The sequence below is a fragment of the Notolepis coatsorum genome (assembly GCF_963971535.1).
Source record: "Notolepis coatsorum genome assembly, chromosome: 3".
Classification (NCBI taxonomy): Eukaryota; Metazoa; Chordata; class Actinopteri; order Aulopiformes; family Paralepididae; genus Notolepis; species Notolepis coatsorum.
In genome coordinates, this window is record NC_140167.1 from 181,286,083 (window position 1) to 181,308,954 (window position 22,872).

The 22,872-nt window shown below is 45.5% G+C and overlaps 1 protein-coding gene across 1 annotated transcript in view; it reads right to left on the bottom strand.

The window, feature by feature from the left end:
- slc49a4 (solute carrier family 49 member 4) overlaps positions 1-22,872 on the bottom strand; it is a 221,850-nt gene that overhangs the window by 60,359 nt on the left and 138,619 nt on the right. Inside the window, 1 exon segment of the mRNA XM_084309797.1 lies at positions 9,150-9,277. Within this exon segment, the coding sequence (XP_084165923.1) occupies positions 9,150-9,277 (128 nt within the window).

The window sequence follows — 22,872 nt, forward strand, 5'->3', positions numbered from 1 at the left end:
CGGTACTGCTATCGGTACTCGAGAAATTATAGAGTTTTTTTTTGAGAATTTAAACGTCGCAACTAATCTTGTTGTCCGTTGTCTAATCTCTCCTGCTATGTGTCTCTGCCTGCGCGGGGAGCGGGCTGCCTGCTCTCTCCTCTCTTCCCCTCCCACACACACACACACACACACTCACTCACACACACGGGTGCTGCGCTGGAGTACAGACAGCTCTGCTCTCATAATGGCGGACAGAACGAAATGTTCAAAAGTCTGGGTCTATTTTACTAAAGTCGATGCTGACAACGCTCGTTGCCACAAGTGCAACAAGACATTTGCCAGTAATGTATAAGCGCTGGTACTTGTCAATGTGGCTGGCGGGGAGATAACGTTAGCTCCGAGTAGAGTAATGGCTGACAATCCGGAGGTAAATAAACGAACGAGAGCTTCTGATTGGTGGTAAGAAGAAGAGGTGGGTGCAAGCCGTGGGACGTAATTGGCAGATCGACTGTCTGTCTCCGAATGTAACGTGACTACGTCACAGCCAAGAAAGGGAGCGCTGGATTTGTGAAAAACTCCCTGTTCCTAAACCACACGCTATCAGTTTTACCACAGTACTGGCAAACTGGAGGAGGCTATAATAAAAACAAGCGCCCTTCATCCAAATCCACCCACACCGGATTTCTTTTAACCAAAAAATGTATTATATGTTATCGGAGCTATCAATAACGTTATCGAGTTTATCGGGATGACGTCATAATTGCTGATATCGGCCCGATAATTATCGGCCCGATAATTATCGTGCATCCCTAATAAAAAACACAGAGACCCCAATAATGCTGATGTACGCTTTCTCTACTGTGAGACCCTAAAACTGTACAAACGTACACTCAGAACCAAAAAACAACAATATGACAAACAGCAACTGACACTAATTGAGGAGGCAATCAATACAAACAACTTTTGGCAACATTGGAAACACATAAACAAACACAAAAACAGGAATTGGCTATACAGAACAGTGATATATGGACAACCCATTTTAAAACACTATACCACACTGTTCAAATTGATGGAACACAGAACAATCTCAAATTCTTGATAAATTGACTAAATTGGAGCTTGCCATAAAAGACAATCAAAACCCATTAGACTCCCCAATTATTGAGCAGGAACTGCTTAAGAAATTACAAACTCTTAAATCTAAAAAGGTTGTGGACCTGATGGCATCTTGAATGAGATGATGAAAAATATGAACAAGAATTCCAATTGGCTATATTAAAACTATTCAATTTGGTCCTGAGTGTAGGATATTTTCCTGACATCTGGAATCACAGACTCATAACCCCAATCTATAAAAGCGGAGACAAATTTGACCCTAATAACTACAGAGGCATCTGTGTGAACAGTAATCTGGGGAAGGTTTTCTGTAGTATTATGAATACCAGACTTTTAAACTTCCTTACCAAGCACAATGTCTTGAGTAAAAGCCAAATTGGATTTATACCAAAACACCGCACAACCGATCATATTTACACCCTACATACCCTAATTGATAAACATATAAACCAAAATAAAACCAAAATATATGCCTGTTTTATTGACTTCCAAATGGCTTTTGATTCTATTTGGCATACAGGACTGTTCTATAAAGTTATAGAGAGTGGTGTAGGGGTAAAACATATGATATTATTAAATCAATGTACTCTGGTAATATGTGCAGCGTAAAAATTGGCAAAAAAAGAACAGAATTCTTTACCCAAGGGCGAGGCGTTCGTCAGGGCTGCAACCTCAGCCCGGCACTCTTCAATATCTATATTAATGAATTGGCTAATATACTAGAAAAGTCCTCTGCCCCCGGTGTAAGTCTCCACAATCGGGAAGTGAAATGCCTGCTCTTTGCAGATGACCTGGTTGTGTTGTCCCCCACAGCAGACGGCCTACAGCAGAGCCTGGACCTGCTAGAGCATTACTGTCAGACCTGGGCCCTGGCAGTAAACCCCAAAAAGACCAAAATAATGATATTCCAAAAAAGATCCAGATCTCAGGACGTCCTACCAAGTTCTCAATTGGTACAAAACATGTACTGCACACATTACACCTATTTAGGCCTAAAACTAAGTTCAACTGGACATTTTAAGGAAGCAGTCAATGAGCTGAGAGGAAAGCACGCCGGGCTTTCTACGCCATAAAAAGAAATATACAAACAGAAATACCAATTCGAATCTGGTTAAAATTAATTGAATGTGTTATTGAACCAATTGCACTCTATGGCAGTGAGGTGTGGGGTCCACTTACAAAACAAGACTTTACCCAATGGGACAAACACCCCATTGAGACCCTGCATGCAGAGTTCTGTAAGATTATCCTACATGTCGAGAGGAAAACTACAAACAATGCATGCAGGGCAGAATTAGGCCGTTACCCACTAATACTAAAAATACAAAAAGAGCAATTAACTTTGGGACACACCTAAAACGAAGTGACCCCCTCTCGTACCATTATCAAGCCCTGCAGTGCCAAGAGCTGAGGAGCATCAGGAACCCCCTTACCCAGCTGGTCCTGAGGCTGAGTCCACAAACCTGCTCTCTTAACACACCTCAGGAACAGAACACATCACCAATCAGAATAAATCAAATTACTACACAGCTAAAACAAAACTACATCACCTATTGGAAAACACAAACAAAAGCACAGAGCAAATGCAGTGCTATCTGGCTCTAAATCGACAGTACACCATAGCAGATTACTTGAGCATGGTGACTGATCAACAACTAAAAAGAACCTTGACAAAATACAGACTGAGTGAGCACAGCCTCGCTGTTGAAAAGGGGAGGCACAGGAAAACCTGGCTCCCTGCAGAGCAAAGGCTATGCAGTCATTGCATCCTCAGTGAGCCTGAAACTGAGTTGCACTTCCTCAACAAATGTGAAAAATATAAAGATATTAGAGAAACGCATTTAAAAAAAATTGAACTAATAACAAAAGGTTTTCTTGCACTACCAGATACAGGAAAACTACCAGTCCTACTAGGGGAGGGACTCAACAAGCTGTGAGCTAGCAGCAGCCTATGTTGCTGCCTGCCACAAACTGAGGGACAGTGAGTGACAGTCACCTGACATGTTTATGCCGTAATATTTTATGTTCTATTTTATGATGAACATTTTTGTATATACTATGACATTAATATGTGTTTTGTAATCCATGCTTATGTTATCAACCATTTGCTTTGGCAACATGTACAAGCTGCGTCATGCCAATAAAGCCACTTGAATTGAATTGAATTGAGAGAGAGAGAGAGAGAGAGAGAGAGAGAGAGAGAGAGAGAGAGAGAGAGAGAGAGAGAGAGAGAGAGAGAGAGAGAGAGAGAGAGAGAGAGAGAGAGAGAGAGAGAGAGAGAGAGAGAGAGAGAGAGAAGAGAGAGAGAGAGAGAGAGAGAGAGAGATAGATAGATAGATACTTTATTAATCCCCTTGGGGAAATTCAGGGTATCTCGCAGCTCACATAGTATACAGACATTGACCGTTCCCATACAGTTATTGCACGTTATGTCTGCATCATGAATTAAAAATAAGTACATGATAAAATTCATTAAATCATACCCATCAATATTAAATATGAGCGTGATTAGATAAAAGCAGGTGTATAAAAACAGGTGTAAAAACAGATGTAAAAAAACAGGTGTAAAAACAGGTGTAAAAACAGGTAAAACAGGTGTGTGGGTCAGAGGTCAGGTCCCACACACTATAATACGCTGTTGTACAGTCTGATGGCTGTGGGGACAAAGGACCTCCTGTGCCGCTCAGTCCGTGAGTGCAGGAGATGAGCCGTCCGCTGCGACTGCTGCTCTGCCCCACCAGGGTGTGGTGGAGAGGGTGGTTGGTATTGCCCATGATGGCCAGCAGCTTGCTCTGAGTGCGGCTCTCCACCACAGAGAGAGAGACAGAGAGAGAGAAGAGAGAGAGAGAGAGAGAGAGAGAGAGAGAGAGAGAGAGAGAGAGAGAGAGAGAGAGAGAGAGAGAGAGAGAGAGAGAGAGAGAGAGAGAGAGTGTGTGTGTGTGTGTGTGTACGTGTTGGAGTGTATCTGCGAGTGGATTAAGCCATCACCCCCGGAGCATCACGGCTCCTCCCTCAGCCTCCTTTATCACAGCAGATTGAGCTCCCCCATTAGCCCGCACGTCCCCTTAATCACAGGGCCTCAGAGGGCCCGCCCGCCTGCCTGCCTGCCTGCCTGGCTGCGACAGGGGGAACTGAGGCATCACTCATACAGCCATCAAAGGCCGGCGACTCCCCCCGGTGCTCCTAACTCACCTTAATGAAGCGTCGGTATCAAGCGGTGGGCTCAAGTGGCTCACCCGGTGTCCTCTCGACCTCATTACGTTACATTCCCCACGGCCTGCGATGGGAAGGATTACACTGTTCTGTGTTCCGGATCACCTGTTGCTATGGACCTGTGGATCTTTTTAACAGGTGGGAGGGCATCGGAGTGTAAAAGTATTAAAGGTTGGACCAACATAAACTACCTTTATGTTTACGGCAACCGCGACTCAAATGATCATAGCTAGGGATGCCCCCCGGACCACGGTTTTAAACGGGAACGGTACTATATTAGAAAATACCGGAGTATTTATAAGCTCCGACGTCCTCGGTACTGCTATCGATACTCTAGAGAAATTATTATTATTATTATTATTATTTAAAAGTTGCGAACGATCTCTCCTCTCTCTGTCTCTGCACGAGAAGCGAGCCGCAGCGAGTCATTTACACACACTCCTCGCGAGTCGCGCTACACATACGGGTACTTCGTTCTTATACATACGGGTACTCCTTAATGAAAGCTCTGTCTCTGTGCTGAAGCGCGCTGCACACAGACACAGACAGCTCTGAGTCTGCATGCACTGAGTCGTGTTGGCGGATAGAGCGAAGCGTTCTAAAGTATGGATATACTTTACAAGGGTCAATGCCGACTACGCACGTTGCCACAAGTGCAACAAAACATTTGCCAGTAAGGGTGGCAATACGAGCAATCTATCAAAACATTTGTTGGCAAAACATGATATTAGTGTGCAGAAATGCGCCGTATTCAACTACCTTGCGCGCAGTGGCCCATCTGCATCCACGTCCACTGCAGCCGGTAGCCAAGATACGGAGTTTCCTAGGCTAATAACGAATTATTACAAATAGGCTAATAAACAAAATAATTGTTTAGCTACAAATACTACAATCTAAAAACGTTTTATAGATGGTCAAGCTGAGGCGTCAGCCACCAATGTGTCCCAGGCCAGTGAGCCCAGGGCCACCACACATCCTCCCTCTACCTCCACAACCCAAAGTCTTTTCTCCCTAGCAGCTAGAGGAAGGATGACAGAGGATAGGTGAACAAGTGTCACAGGGCTGTGACAAAGTTTGTTGTCAAAGACCTGCACCCCTTCTCTACAGTGGAGTCCAAGGGATTTAGGTAACAACTAATCATTCAGTGTATATCCGTTTTTTATATAGTTGTCTAACTTGTTTGTTGTTGTTGTTGTTGTTATAATATAAGTTATTATTGAAGCAGCTATTCCCACCACTCCACACAAATTTACAATAATTCAATCATTTCTAATCTTTACTGTAGGGAGATGACCAATGCTCTCAACTGCAAATATACCCCTCCCTGCATAAATTATATTTATTTATAATACTTATTTATAAAGTTGTATAAATAATAAAGCAATGTCGATTCTGTTCTTAATTAATTGTCTTGCAAAAAAAGTATCAAAAAGAACCGATAAGAGTATCGATAAAGTACCGAACCGTTAAGCAGTATCGATAAGAGTAGTAGTATCGATAAAATCCTAACGATACCCATCCCTAATCATAGCTACACCTCGAGCACCATGCTGTCCCTGTTGACACAAACCTTAAAAAGGATTATATTACATGCTTCTAAAAGACGACACTGCATGGGGTTGACTGGGGAGGGGGGCTGGGGCTGTGAACAGGACGCGTGAACATTAAAGGCAACCGACTTGTGTTCAGCCTTTCATTCAGCGTTTCTCTGATTGGCCACACGGCCACGTGACCGCGCTAGCACACGCCCTTATCCTCGCCGCGCCGCTCTGTGTGTTGTTGCGCCGCCCACGGCAGAGAGTGACGCGTCGGCCGCGCATGCACATGAGGCTCCCCCAGGTGCTTGTTGGTTAATGCCATATCGCCATATCAGCAGTGTATATGACATAACTGTAGCATATAGATTGATAGGCCAAGTTGTCCTGAAAAAAAAATTGTATATCACTTAATTTTGCAATACAGGGTTGAGGTTAGACACATGTTGTGCATGAACCTTCAAGTTCCCTGGTGCAAAATATAACATTTTGGCAGCCCATGAAACAAGACAAACAATACAGTAACAGTAATAATCAACAATTATTTGTAAATAGAAGAAAATTCATTCATTGTCCTTGTGTTACATAAAACCCATCTGTGGCCTCGCATAGAGGAAGGGCGTAAATACATGTTAAGATATTCAAAATCGTCACAGCAGTATAGTTTGTTTATACTTCAGAAGTATGATATTTGAACATGGTCCCCAAAATGAATGGAAGCGAATGAGGAGCCTGACACCTGGGAGGAATGCGGGTGTTGCAGCGTTGGGGATGTTTAAAAAATATAATTTAATATATAATATAATAATTTGTGCTTCACCTAAAAATCTGGTCAGCAGCCTCCACTGATGTAGCGTGATTCAAACCCCCTCAATGTGCAGTTTCTAGTTAATCAGTCAGCAGCCTCCACTGATGTACAGTGACAAGTGAATCTGGTAGTTGGTTTATGACGTTAAAAACGCGAAATAACGAGGCGGTTAGGTGGCCGAGCGGAGATTGCGTTCGTCACCAGCCCCGGAGCTGTGAGCTGGATTCGCCTGTTCGAATCCAGCTCACAGCTCCGGGGTTGTCACCAGCTTGGCTGGCCGTCTGCACTAATACAATTGGCTGTATTAGAGGGTGGGAGAAGCTGGCGGGGTGGGTCCGGGTCGTTGTAAACAGCGACTCCTACAGTTCGGTCGGGGCGCCTGCTAAGCGCGGATAGGACTCGAGGGGGATAGTGTGGTCCTCCCACACGCTACGCCCTCTCAATGAGAATCCGCGCTGCCAGGTGAAAAGAAGCGGTGATTGGCTGGACGTGTGTCGGAGGAAGCACGTGGTAGCCTCCACTCTCCCAGATGATCTGACTGTGGGGGGTAAGTGCGCAGCGACCAGGAAGGGACTGGGAATTGGCATACGACTAACATTGGGATGGGAGAAAATCGGAGGAAAATGGAGGGGGAAAAAGACCAAAAAAAAAAAAAAAAAAAACGCGAAATAACATATAACGTTACAGCATACAGTTTCTAGTTAATCAGTCAGGCGTCAGCCTCCACACTGATGTACAGTGACTGACGTTAAAAACGCGAAATAACATATAACGTTACAGCGTACAGTTTCTAGTTAATCAGTCAGGCGTCAGCCTCCACTGATGTACAGTAGTCAGGCGTCAGCCTCCACTGATGTACAGTGACGCGAAATAACATTATACATTATATAACGTTACAATGTACAGTTTCTAGTTAATCAGTCAGCAGCCTCCACTGATGTACAGTGACGCGTGAATCGCGTAGGTGTTTTGATAAATGCGTTGTGTATTCGCGTGATTCGATTCGGACAAAGATTACAGCTCCGCATTTCATTTCCGGGACCTGCCGCTCGCAGGGACCTCTGCCGCGCTCGCGGCAAAAGGGGGCGGGCTAGCGGCGTGGGGTCGTGGCCAATCAGAGAAAAGCTGAACACAAGTTGGTTGCTTTTAATGTTCACGCGAACAGCGTAACGTGCACCACCCACTGAAGGTCCCCGCCCGGAGCGCAGGCTGAACTTTTGTTTTAGTGGCCCGACCTCTTGAAAGGTCTTCAACACACACTCAAATATCTATTCACTGCTAACTGGCCCAGAGTCACGTAAATGTTGAATAAAAGGTATGACAGTTGGACAGGCAAGGCTGTAGTCTGCTAGTTGTACAATGCCAGTGGCTGGGGTAGGACGGGAGGAGGTGCCAGTGGCTGGGGTAGGACGGGAGGAGGTGTCGGTGGCTGGGGTAGGACGGGAGGAGGTGCCAGTGGTTGGGCTAGGACGGGAGGAGGTGTCAGTGGCTGGGGTAGGACGGGAGGAGGTGCCAGTGGCTGGGGTAGGAATGGAGGAGGTGCCAGTGGCTGGGGTAGGACGGGAGGAGGTGTCAGTGGCTGGGGTAGGACGGGAGGAGGTGCCAGTGTCTGGGGTAGGAAGGGAGGAGGTGCCAGTGGCTGGGGTAGGACGGGAGGAGGTGCCAGTGGCTGGGGTAGGAAGGGAGGAGGTGCCAGTGGCTAGGGTAGGACGGGAGGAGGTGCCAGTGGCTGGGCTAGGAGGGGAGGAGGTGCCAGTGGCTGGGCTAGGAGGGGAGGAGGTGTCAGTGGTTGGGCTAGGAGGGGAGGTACCAGTGGTTGGGCTAGGAGGGGAGGAGGTACCAGTGGCTGGGCTAGGAAGGGAGGAGGTGCCAGTGGCTGGGCTAGGAGGAGGGGAGGTACCAGTGGTTGGGCTAGGAGGGGAGGAGGTGTCAGTGGCTGGGCTAGGAGGGGAGGAGGTGCCAGTGGCTGGACTAGGAGGAGGGGAGGTACCAGTGGTTCGGCTAGGAGGGGAGGAGGTGTCAGTGGTTGGGCTAGGAGGGGAGGTACCAGTGGTTGGGCTAGGAGGGGAGGAGGTACCAGTGGCTGGGCTAGGAGGGGAAGCGCTGCCTGAATGATGATGGATGACCAGATTTAGAACCAGTGGGGTTGAAGGACGTGTGCTTATTTGCTTGGTTCAGTGAAATGCGACAGAACACCTCCTAACCACTAACCTGCCTAGTAGCTTTATTTCTTGTGTCTACTGATAACAAAATAGTTCAGCTACATTTGAATGAAATATACAGAGCAGATGTAGCTATTTGTAACCATAAGCTTAATGGTATTCAATAATTCAATAGGGCTGAGCCACATTTGGCAAACAATCTGATGTAATAGCACTGAAACCCATGCTGAGCCAATTGTGGCTCTATAGGTAGAAATCTCTTGTCTTCCGCTTTCACTGTTTTAATGATCCTTAGCTGTGTGTCACCAGCGTGCAGCACAGCCGACCCACCTGCAGTGGAAGGGAGGTGAGTCAGTCTGGTCAGACAGGTGAGCGTGAACCAGGTGGAGGACAGAGAGGCTCCGGCCAGCATCAGCACCAGGATCAGCTTCAGCATCCCCCGGATGGAGTCCGCAAACCTGCACAAAGCAAAACGACACAAAGAGGTGTATTTTCAAAGTGCTCTGAATAAACCTTGAGTACACCAGGAGAGAGAGAGAGAGCAGACAAAAGAGTGAGAAGCAGTGGGTAAACATAGCACCTCCGGAAGAGAGAGAGAGAGAGGCCTCTCTGACAGGCACAATGACCGGTGGTTACAATCTCCCAGCGCCAGCTCCTTCTGTGACTGCGTGTCATAATCTATTACCGGAGATGCACGTTGTTTCACAGGCAGCGGCAGACCGCTTCCGCCCCCTTTTGTTTCCCAGAGTGTCTCCCGCCTCGCTGCTTGTCATTACATACAGACACCGTTCCAACGGGTGATTTAATGCGCCACGCCGACGCAAAAACCGTGTTTTTTGACGGGTGAAGTTAAGTGGGTTTTGTCTGACGGGTGAAGTTAAGTGGGTTTGGTAAAGTAGAAAACTCATCTTTTGGACGGCTGCCACCAATGTAACCGAGTGGATTTTAACCTGGGACCATAGGATCCACTGGCGGCCGCACTAACCAGCTGAGCTAAAGGATCAGACCCATTAGCAGGTGCTGGTTGACTGTGACCGACTTGTTAGTAGTTTACACTATGCGAATATGTCTATACTACCATGCACTCAAGCATGTAGCACTCAAGTTCAACACTGTTGGACGAACAGTGTTACTTACCCTTAGTTGCCAGAGTTGTACCCCTCCTGCTGACTTGTTGTACAGCACTTGTAAGTCGCTTTGGGTAAAGCGTGACTGTTGTGAAGGGCCAGATTAAACCGAATATATATATTTATTTATATATATATATTTAATTGTATTTGTATATTCTCTAATATTCCTTGATATCCCTTGTATATTCCTTGTACAATATGCATTGAATATCCATTCTAGCCTACTGAACATCCCATAATAGTCTCCATTCTACTATTGGTCGAGACCTTGGTGCCAGGCTGCCATACCCCCCAGACCCAGTTCAAACGTACCGCTCAACATGTACGAACAAGTCCTAGTTCCGCGTAGGAATCTGGCTACCGCACCACTAATGGGACTATTTGTTCATAGTGCGTATATATACTGCGCTACTAAAGTAGGACTTCCTTTTCAGTCCAGTTTCTTACCCTCCAATAGAGTCACAGACGTAAAGCCTCCCCGCGACGCCACGTGTGGGAGTAAGGCCAAGTTCGGCTTACCATCGGTATTGAGACATCGTGTATATTAATATTTGAATAGTCATATTTGGCACTATATCGTCGAGTTGGACGTAGTCTATTAAGCTAATAATAGTCTGTTAATATATAGTGCTTCGTGCGGTGAGAATACTACCGTAGTCAGTACCCCATCGTTTCGGGCAGAGAACTGGCTGCTTATCCAGGGTGGTTGACCCCACGTGAAGCTGCACCCGAGGAGCCCCAGAGCCGACGAGCGAGTGGACCTGTATACCGGATTATTCTACCGACTACAGCCCGCCTTCCCCGGCACGGATTATGCTTTGTATACGTTGATTATTCCATGGATAAAGACCCCCGACACTGCCGTGTGTTGGAACCCCCCCCCCTGGAGAGGACGCAAGGTGAGGAGACGCTCTGCAAGACGAGGTCGCTTCACGTCTCTCCTCCGTGGACCGGAGGACGCCGGCCCACAAAGAGTCCACCTGCTTTCATCTGTGGTCCAAGGATCGCCGGCGCATTGAACGGCACTACAGTGGGTTCACCTGGGATACCCTTGGCCGGATGAGGCAGCCGGATTCTACCCCCCCCCCCCTTCCTACTCCTGTCGGCTTACAAGCGACCGGATTAACCCCCCCTAGTGTATCCAGTCTATAATCATTCAAGTATCATTGCTGTTATTCCTTAAACTATTCCAGGTCGTATATGTACCACCTGCGCCTTCAGAGATTGGACATTCTCTATTGATATACCGACGAATACTCTTGCCATAAAAGTGCATACTAATTCCCATTCATAAATGTGATTGATTTGATTAAGTGCTTGCTCTACACACCATCGGTGTAGAAATAAAGACCTATTTCTAATTCGTACATTTGTGTTGGATCCGTTTCATCTACGTGACAGTGTTCATCATAATATATTTATGCCGAGTACTGGGTGGCCGAATATTAAGTACAAAGGTAGTGGTAGTAAGTATCATATCTAGTAATACAGTCAGGGAATTGTACCCCTCAGTTACAGTGACTAAATGTAAAATGTACTTCACCAAATCGCCTAACAAATATCTGTCTGTGTACAGCAATACCTCGGAGCTCTACTCCATATCCATACGTCCGGGCTCTGAATCTATTCTAGCCTGAGGGTTCAAATTGTACTTGAGAAGGTTACAAAGAGGTTAGAGCTTCTGCATGACTGAGAGCATGCCAAAATGTCCAGTCTCAGGAATGCAGGACTTGAGTTATGCATGCATAGCCCGAACGTAAGTGTTTACATGCTTAAGACAGAGGGTCAGAAGATCAATTCTACCCAGAGCAGTCTGGTCTCTTGACCCCACAGCTACACTCCTCAGATCCTTATCTCCAATCCACAATCCTTCCTCCATCCCCAGAGCCAGGGAGGGACACCCAGGTAGGGTGATATAGCCTTATAATATAATAATAATATCACAATGTTTTAGGGTAATTTGCAGTAACGATATTCATGATGCTATATAAAAGAATCCTGAGCATTGTTTTATTGGTGATTGCAGCAGCATTTATTAATGTGAATAGTGACAGCTAGGGGTGTAAAGGTACACGTATCCGTACCGTTTCAGTGTGTACCGTACAGAACGGCTGTGTAGTGTACCGAACGAATACAACGGTATGTTAACCACTAACGACCGCCCACCAGGGGCTGTTTTTTTCACAATGTAATATAATAATTATTATAAAAAGAATTTACAAGTCGATTATTGATTTCAATATAGAATATTCGTTGACAGCCCTACAAGTACAATTAGTTACTGCACACTACATCACCCCTGAGTGGAACATGGAAAGCCAAACTTTCCCCCACTGTACCGAAAACCCGTACCGAACCTTGACTTCAAAACCGAGGTACGGACCGTACCGTGGTTTTTGTGTACCGTTACACCCCTAGTGACAAAGTCAAAATATATGCTGCAGTGCTGGATAGATGTGGATTATTAAATGTTACGTACGAGTTGTACGGATTGCACAAACATCTAATAATGGTAATGATCTTACTGGTTCCCGGCTGTAGGTGTAATGCTATGCTACATTAGCTACTATGTGATTTATTTAGAGTTAGTGTAGCATTTAGGGCTGCAACGATTCGTCGTCGACGTCATCGACCATGACATTTCGTCGATTTGCATACGTATTCATGATCGACGCATCGTATTGTTACTTGTATGTGCCTTTTGAGATGGAAATGGCAGATGTTCAAAGTCATAACATGTGCAACGTGTAATCTAATTAGTGTGCGCAATGAATCATGTTCAAAATAGAAATAACTTCTCTTAAACCACTATTCATGATTCTGCCTAGAGCCAGGACTCGACGCGTGCACGTTTCGCTCGCACTTCCATGTTTCACGTCAACTCCCTGCGTTCTACAGTTTTGTTCCCTGTTTTTCAGCATTTAGCTACAGGCATGGATATATTGTATGTAATGATAAACAATGTCATAGTAATGGGCGGGTGTTATATTATTTCAAGATAATAAAGTAATTATAGTGAGTCAATAGATAAAAAGCAGTAATGGCATGTAGGTTACTCACCCCACTCATGTACAGTAGTCATCCACACTACACAGCATTTATGGACATGAATAAACTTCCTGGCTCGTCTCCTACTCTGGGTATTCAGTAGGTGGTGTCAAAGAGGCAATGTGACCCGAGGATACTAGTAAAACAGTTTGAAATATTAAATTGCAAATAGAATCAATTGTTGTTGATTTCTTCTGGTAAATTAAATAATCAACAGATTAATCGATAACAAGCCCTAGTAGCATTACATAATTACAGCAGGGGGAACCAGCAGTGATTACGTTCCAGGAATTAGTCCTGTCCTAAAAGTACTACATAGACATAGACTATAAACTAGATAAATAATACATTTATAAATGTATAAATAATAATGAATAAATTAGGGCTGTCAGTTTATTGCGTTAATTAGATTAATTAATTACACAGCAAATTATCGCGTTATGAAAATTAACTCAAAATTAATTACAAAAAAAAATATATATATGTCTTTTTTTTTATCTCATTCATTCCATAATAACGTAGAATACACATTTACAGAAATTTTTTTATATGGTCCATTTGCATGCTCTTGGTATCTGATTCTGGGACATCTATGGATCTCAGGGAATGTATTCCCAGTGTCAGAAATACTGTGTCTGTTACTAGGCTTGAGTAAATTGTAATGAACCAAATGAGAATATCAATAAATTATTTTTTATCTTTGACTGTGAATAACACTATGCTCAAATTGACCAGACCTGAAAAATCTAATTAATATGGAAGATGATTAAACAGAAGGGTTTGTAGATACAGTACTGAATTCTGCCATCCGGACACATGCAATTTGAAATATGATTATAGAATATAGAATATCAGGCCTAAAATGGTTATGCGATTAAAATGCGATTAGATTAATTAATTACAAACCCTGTAATTAATTAGATACATTTTTTTAATCGCCTGACAGCACTAGAATAAATGTATACCAGTATTATCGGTGAGCGATATTATATGGCACAGCCCTAATCCCAGGCCTTGCCCCAGCCAAGATCTCCCTGGGTACAGAGGATCACCACTCACTCACTCTGTATTGCTCCCAATCTGATCCCAGGAGGGGAAAAGCCATAAGTAGCTTATTTCCACAATTCTATCTCTGACAGCCACTGAATCAACTGATAAAGAGTTTGATTACTACTTGTCAAGCTGAATTGGGCTCACTGGAGCTTGAACTAAACCAACACCGTTGCATGGAGTTTGGAAACCATGGTCCGATAGCGCCACCAGCAATGGCACTCCGGTATCATAAGTCTCGTGCTCATATCTCCCCCGTCATATCTGCGCATGGATGGAGGCCTGCTATAAATCCTGTGTGTCTGCAGAGGTGTAATTCAAGGCTTTGTTATACCCCACAATGTCAGCTGACAGCTCACGTTTTATCGTGAGGTAATGTCTGAATTAAAAGCCTATCGTTTACACTCCCGGAGCGTGATTTATTGGACGTGGAGATAACGTTACTTATTTCATGTCACATCGCATTCGATTTTATATATCCTCGTCCGCCCGGCTGCAAGGAATAATTCAATAGTCATTCGGTCTGATAGTATCAAAGTCTCCGCTTTCTAGCGAGGGGCATGTAGAGAATTACAGAACAGATGTAGATGGTATAATGAGGTATAGTCACAATGGTATCGCAGAAAGGCTCCTGCCTATTGTCAAAACTAATTCGGCTATGGCTGAAATCCATTTCTAGTTGCTCTATAAAACCTCTCATTAACCTAAATCATGCCTCTCTGAAGTGAATGAATATAACCCGTTTTATTTTGTCTGCATTCTCCTGCTCTTCCTCCTCCCTCTCTCCCCCTCTCCACAATCTCCTCACTCTCCTCACTCTCCCTCTCTTCCTGGGGCAGGTAATGGGACTCTGTTTGATGGAAGATAACAAGTAGCACTATTTTATTTATTCTTGCAACCCTTCCTGCTCTGTCCAGAATGTAGCAGTAGTGGTGCTACTGTCATCTCTGGCTCCAAGCCGCCTCTGTCTGGGACTCAATTAAAGAGCCAGGGAATCATTTGTCAAACATTCCTGTGACACACGCCACACCCTGGAGCGCCCGCCGCTAATTGACCCCGCCGTGCCCAGCTCCTTGCCATCCATCTGTGCATTGCAGGCAGCAAAAATAGTGTTATTTTGGCAAGGACGACCACTATCCTTCCAGAACACTAAGACCGGGGACACGCTGCCAGCGGAGTGGCTGCCTCGCTGAACTGCTACCTCGCTGAACTGCTGCCTCGCTGAACTGCTGACTCGCTGAACTGCTGCCTCGCTGAACTGCTGCCTCACTGAACTGCTGCCTGGCTGAACTGCTACCTCGCTGAACTGCTGCCTCGCTGAACTGCTACCTCGCTGAACTGCTGCCTCGCTGAACTGCTACCTCGCTGAACTGCTGCCTCGCTGAACTGCTGCCTTGCTGAACTGCTCTGGCTCGCTGAACTACCACCTCGCTGAACTGCCGCCTGGCTGAACTGCTGCCTGGCTGAACTGCTGCCTTGCTGAACTGCTGTGGCTCGCTGAAGTACTGCCTCGCTGAACTGCTGCCTCGCTGAACTGCTGCTCTCGCTGAACTGCTACCTCGCTGAACTGCTGCCTCGCTGAACTGCTGACTCGCTGAACTGCTGCCTCGCTGAACTGCTGCCTCACTGAACTGCTGCCTGGCTGAACTGCTACCTCGCTGAACTGCTGCCTCGCTGAACTGCTACCTCGCTGAACTGCTGCCTCGTTGAACTGCTACCTCACTGAACTGCTGCCTCGCTGAACTGCTGCCTTGCTGAACTGCTCTGGCTCGCTGAACTACCACCTTGCTGAACTGCCGCCTGGCTGAACTGCTGCCTGGCTGAACTGCTGCCTTGCTGAACTGCTGTGGCTCGCTGAACTACTGCCTCGCTGAACTGCTGCCTCGCTGAACTGCCGCCTCACTGAACTGCCGCCTCGCTGAACTACCACCTCGCTGAACTGCCGCCGCGCTGAACTGCTGCCTCGCTGAACTGCTGCCTCACTGAACTGCTACCTCGCTGAACTGCTACCTCGCTGAACTGCCGCCTCGCTGAACTGCCGCCTCGCTGAACTGCCGCCTCGCTGAACTGCTGCCTCGCTGAACTGCCGCCTCGCTGAACTGCCGCCTCACTAAACTGCTGAACTGCTGCCTCGCTGAACTGCCGCCTCGCTGAACTGCCGCCTCACTAAACTGCTGCCTCGCTGAACTGCCGCCTCGCTGAACTGCTGCCTCGCTGAACTGCCACCTCGCTGAACTGCCAAAACTATCGCTGAAGATTGGGAGTGGGCCAGTGTGAACGCTTCAATCTGTTAACATGGGCACCGAAAGGAAACCGGGCTGGCACAGCCGGCGCTTTGGCATCCGGTGCGTCCCTGGCGTAAGCGCCGCAAAGGTTCAAACCGCTTCAAACACCTGCAGCTCAAAAAGCTTTTAATAGGAGCCATTTTTCTGTTCCTCGTGGCACGCGGTGCCGATACGTGGCGCGGTACTGTGCTGGCCGCGGGGAGAGATGATGGCGGATGATAACTCACGTCCCAGCATGACATCTCCGGGGAGGCTACTGCGACATAAGGAGCCTTCCTGTTCGGTAACTCACTGAATCCATTAGCATAAGATAGACAGGGATAGGAGAAGCGGTGATGGCACGGAGGGGGCCTAGTGTTGGGGATAAACTCAGGAGAAAGATATGTGATGATAGCTGGGCGGAGCCTATAGTGTTGGGGATAAACTCAGGAATAAGAGATGTGATGATAGCTGGGCGGAGCCTATAGTGTTGGGGATAAACTCAGGAATAAGAGATGTGATGATAGCTGGGCGGAGCCTATAGTGTTGGGGATAAACTCAGGAATAAGAGATGTGATGATAGCTGGGCGGAGCCTAGTGTTAGCAACAAAGATAAGATAAGATATTCCTTTATTGATCCCCTTGGGGAAATTCAGTCATAGCAGCATGGGGAGGGGGAAGGGGGGAGTACAGGTATGGGCAGGGTAATAATAGAAAGACATAAATAGGTAATAACATTTTATCTGAATATAAAAATATGAGAACAAGTAAACAATATAATTAACTCAGAATATAAAAAAATATGAGGAGAAATAAACAACATAAAGTCATTGGCTGAAAGTTAAGATGAGGTGTGTACAGAAAGTAAGAGTGTGAAAGGAAAGAAGGAAAGAAGAAAGTAGGGAATAGGAGAAAAACATGGCAGCCCAGACCAGGGTGCACCCAGCCCCCAGTGAACGTCCCAATCAAGGCAGAGATGTGAGGGGGGGGGGGGCAATCAGCCGGGTGGCCGAGGACACATAATGAGCTTGTCTGTCTTCCTGCTGTGCATGTCCCGGGAGCAACTGCCACCGAATCAAGACAGGTTAACGCTTTCATTCATATTCCGTCTTACCGCTACATTCTATCATCAAATTAATACAGATCATAATGGCTCTACCAATAGAATAGAATATAGAGGGCGGCCGGGTAGCGCAGCGGACTATGCGTCTGTCTACCACCACAGAGACAGTGGGATCGAATCCAGCTGTGGTGCTTCCGGATTGGCCGACCGTCCATACTAACACAATTGGCAGTGTTAGCGGGTGGGAAACCCGGCAAGGGTGGGTCCTGGTCGTTGTAAACAACGACTCCTACAGTTCGGTCGGGGCGCCTGCACAGCAAGGGAAGGATCTAGGAGAGGTAGAGTGACCTTCCACACGTTACACTCTCCCAGTGAGAGTCCGCGCTGCCAGGTGAAAAGAAGCGGTGTGCTGGGTACACATGTGTCGGAGGAAGCATGTGATAAGTCTCCGCCCTCCCGGACCGACGGTAGGGGGTAGAGTGCGCAACGACCAGGAAGGGGATTGGGAATTTGGATAACGACTAACATTGGGATGGGAGAAAAACGGGAAAAAGAAGGTGGAAAAATATTTAAAAAATAAATAAAAAATTGAATATAGAATAGAAATCCTTTATTTATCCCGAGGGAAATTTGGCAGTAAAGAATGCTCACAGTAAACAATAAACATTAAGGCAGTCAGTAGGAATAAAATATGAATAAAAATAAGGATAAAGAAAAAAATACGGTCCGGGATATACATTCTGGTATGTATATATACACCTTCTAAAATCTTAAATATATGCTATATCAACTCACGAAGCCAAGCTCAAACCTTCACCATACCTAAAGCTTTTGGCCGGTTAGTACATTTCGGTACACATCGGTGAAAATCACTATGATTCCGGGCTCAACGTGATCTTGTATACGATTTTCAGTTGTTTTGAATGAGGACTATACTCAATCTGCATACAAATAGTGGAATAAGGGAGAGAATAAAGTGCATCATTGTAAAAAGAAAGACCACGTAGAGCTACCCATTAAAGATGTGCTTTAGAGCGCAATTTCCCTAATTTGCCCTCATTTGCGCTCAGATTCATCACTAATGATAGATACGACACTAGTAGGAGAAGGTTGGTTGGTGTTCAACCTTGATGTAGCAATTGCTATGATGTAGCAATAATACTACATGGTTATTGGAATGGAATTTTGGAACATATGGAACCCAACCCGTTATATTATCGTATAGCTTACGCTCTGCTCTCTTGGAACTATCCCTTTATCCAGTCTAATATTGAATAATTTTCTCCACATGCACACACCCATCCGCCTGGCCACACCCACATCCGCTCCTCTACATAAGCGGGGTCGTGGCCACACCATCAGCCACACCATCAGCTCCTTCCCTATTTTCACCACCGTAAAGTGCCTGTATACACCACTTTAGTTTAGTGCTGAAATAGTTATTGGAGAAGAGGAGCTGCATTGACATTATATCTTTCTTTTCTCTCTCACTATTTTTCGAGGAAATACGGCGATAATGTCTTCGCCACCGGAGTGTCTAGAAGATGACTGGCTGGTCCTTAACACTTTGACTGCCACGCTATTCGGTTATCATTACCCTTAGAATGCCAGCCTTCTAGTTGTTTTTGTGGTGGTTGCACTATGTTTGCGAAGCTGTGTATGTGTTCTGTATTATAGCTGTAGAGACACAGTGTGGCTCATTTTGACAAACATTACTTGTAGTCCAGCATGGGAATAAGTTTGTTTCCACATGCTGTAGTTTGTAGTTTATTACACGCTAAACATCGCGCATTTCCAAGATAATAGTCTTTTTTCATAGATCGCAAGATAAAACGTGTTATGTGCAATAAGCCCAAACCGTTCTGGCTGATCCCCTGAAACCCAGAGTAAATTTTAAGTTCAAAGTTCAAATCAAAGCTATATGACATGTATATATATACCATCACAAAATCATCAAGGGGGGTCGTTTTAACTCAAAACTATGATCGCGTTTGCCAAGCATGTTTTTCATCCGGTGAAACCCAAAACTGTGATCGTTAGAAAAACACGTTTCAGATTCAGTAAAATAGACATATAATTGACCTTACCTTAGCCAGAAAGTATTCCAAGAAAAATAATTCCAAGTGATCGCATCGCCATCGCGATTACCAGTGTATATGTCTATACACGTTTCGATGGTCAAATACACTTAGGCGATGGAATTTCTAGGTGATCAATGTGAATCTATGTCCCAACAGGAGGAGTGGCCACTGGCCAAGCAGAAATGAAGTGCGATTCAACCCAAGCCATCGCAGTTCAGACACGGACGATACCGCCACCTGGTGATAGTCGATCGGCATTGCAGTTCTAATGTGTGGGGATGGTAGAAAATTATGCAGATCGCTCTGGGCAAGTCTGTAGAGCGGGGATCAAAGTAAAACGATCCAAAACTTACTTTTTACGTTTTTGGCACTCAACCGTCGGCACCCAATAACGACTTTTTACATTTTTGGCACAGAAAGTGTTAAGATCCCCAGAGTTTGCAGGGTAAATCTGCATTTAGTTATGACGCTCATGGAATGAACTCCAACAGTCCATAAAGCCTGAGATTATCCCGTCTGTTGCAGAGTTTAAAACCTCGATCTCCAACCTTTGTCAATCAAGTTGTACATGTTTTAATTGATTTGTTATCCTTGCTCTTTGCCTCATCTTGTTGTCTTATTGTTGTAATTTTATATGCTTTTTTGTTTTTGCTCATTTCTGTATGTACACTCACAGTGACTGTAAATGAGGGAAAGCTCAGTTGCCTTTTCGAATTTAAATAAAGGATTTTAGATTTTTCATTTGGCCAAAAAGATAGCATCAAATAGCTACAAATCCCTCTAGATGTCTAGTTTCCAATGATGCCTCCATCTTTGTTGTGCCAGCTTCAACAGCCAGCGCGCCGCTACTCCCTCTGAGACTCAGTGATGTTTTCTGTGTCGCTACTCCCCTGTCATTGTTCATCGGTTGTTGTTAGTGTTATTCTGACCCCACTGTGTGCTTTAACCCTTTAGCGGTTACCGTCGGTAGTGTGATAGTAAAGGGTTAACCTTCTGTAGTGTGGCAGTGAAAGGGTTAACCTGCTGTCGTGTGGCAGTGAAAGGGTTAACCTGTGTATTGTCGCAGTGCAAGGGTTAACCGTTTGGTAGTGCGGCAGTGAAAAAGCCTATATCAGCTCAAACATTGTCCTCTTTTCTTGATCCTTCAATCACAGCTGTTGCTTCCCTCTTTTTTTTTATCACATTTTTTTTTTATTACTTACATGAAACAAGACAACACATTAATCACAATCACAATACACAGAACTTCACAGGAAAATAACAAAAACAATAATAATACAGAATATAACAATTTATAAATTATAAAGACAAAAAGAAAAGAAAAGAGAGTTCAACCTTTTTAAATTTTTAATTCAAAATTCCAGGGGTACTATCTAATAGATGACCAAATAGTGAAGAACTAGCTAAATAGCTGCCCCCCAATAAAATCCCTAGTTAAATTCAAGACATCACAAAAGACAAGACAGACAAGACATTTCCTCCTCCCCCTCCCACGAGACCGCCGGACTCCCCCGAACAAGCACCCCAACCCCGCTCAGCCGCACACGGCGGTCCTGACCTTCTCAGCTGCTGCGAACCATAGGTCAATCCCAGCCTGCCCCACCCCAATCACCCGCGCCGTGGATATCTCAAGATAAATCACATCCAACAGTGTTAGGGACCAGTTAATCACTGTGAGCTTCTCAGGTTCCTTCCATCTCATTGCTATTAGCTTCTTCGCCGCTGTGACGCCCGCTAGGACAACCCTTTTCAGTTGTACGGATGCGGGTAGTGTTGTTATATCGTTCAGGAGTAGCGTAACAGCTGTGAATGGGATAGTTAAGCCACACAGATCTGAAACTTGAAAGTTTGTCCGCTATTGACCTCCAGAAGCGGGCCACTGGTGGGCAATCCCAATACATATGCATATAAGTGCCAGTGGCCTTTTGAGAGCACAAAGTGCACCGAGAGTCGGTTATCAGTCCCATAGCAAATAGCTTCCTAGGTGTAAGATAGGTCCTATGAATATAATTAAAATTAATTTGCTGGTGATTGGGGTTGCGGGAAGACAATGCCACATTTGCCCAAACATCATCCCAGTCAAACTTGGGGTCCAACTCCGGGATATCCACACGCCAGATTGTATCCAATGATACATTTTTATACGTGGACTGAATTAAGAGCGTATAAAAGTCTGAGACAAACCCTCTGGAGGTCGTCCTGTCCACTATGAGCCTGAGGAAGGGGTGTGGTTGCAAAGCTTGAGCCCACGGCACGCCATGCGCCCTCAGCGCTGACCTTAGTTGAAGGTTAAGAAAGAAGGACTCGCCGAGAAGATCATAAAATTCTCTTAAGTCCTGAAACGCACGGAGGCCGTTCTTATCATAAATATCCTCCAGAGTATGAACCCCCCTCCTTTGCCATTGAGGCATATTAACCGGCTTGTGCCCAACAAGTAATTGCTGGTTATTAAAAATTGGAGAGTCCAGGTGCCATGGGCATTTAACCCCACACGACTTCTGTACATTACGCCACGTCTGGATCACGTGAGTTATGATCGGTCCATACCTCAGTCGGCATTTCGAAATAGGGACAGTGGAGTACACCACATCCTGCAATCTTAGCGGTGAGACCGCCGCCGCTTCTAAGGAGCGCCAAGATACAGCATCTACAGGGTCTAGCCAGCACATCAGAGGTCTCAGTGAGAAGGACCAGAAATAAAGCTTAAAATCAGGGATTGCGAGGCCCCCATCTTGTTTCCTACGTTGAGTAGTAGCTCTTTTGATTCTCGGGCGTTTGTTATTCCAGATAAACTTAGATACCATCGATTGTACCTTGCGCCAGTGGTCTATTGGAGGGGGCAGGGGGAGCATTGAGCTAACAAAATGTATCCTAGGCAGGACGTTCATTTTGATTATGGAAGCTCGGGCTTGTAAGGAGTTAGGAAGGGACGACCATCTGTCTAGATCCTGGCGTATTTTATCATAAGTACCCGTGAAGTTGTACTTAGTAGTTTGACTCAGCGTGGGGAATATCTATATGCCTAAGTATTTAAAATGTTCCACTATGGGGATATCAGCTGGTAGTCGCACCGCCTTGGCCAGCTCATTAAGAGGTAGGCAGGCTGATTTGTTCCAGTTAATCTTAAAGCCTGATAATTTACCAAAGTCGTCGATTATTCCCAATAATTTTGTGGCCGACCGGGAAGGGTCATCCATAAAAATCAGTAGGTCATCCGCATAGAGAGCAATTTTGTGTGGTGTATTATTGATCATTATGGGGACGATGTCCTCCGATTGCCTAATAAATTGGGCCAATGGTTCTAGGGAAAGCGCGAATAGTCCTGGGCTCAGAGGACAACCCTGTCTAGAAGATCTGGAGACTGGGAAAAGTGTGGAACAGTTTTTGCCTGTCAGTATCATTGCCGACGGCGAGGCA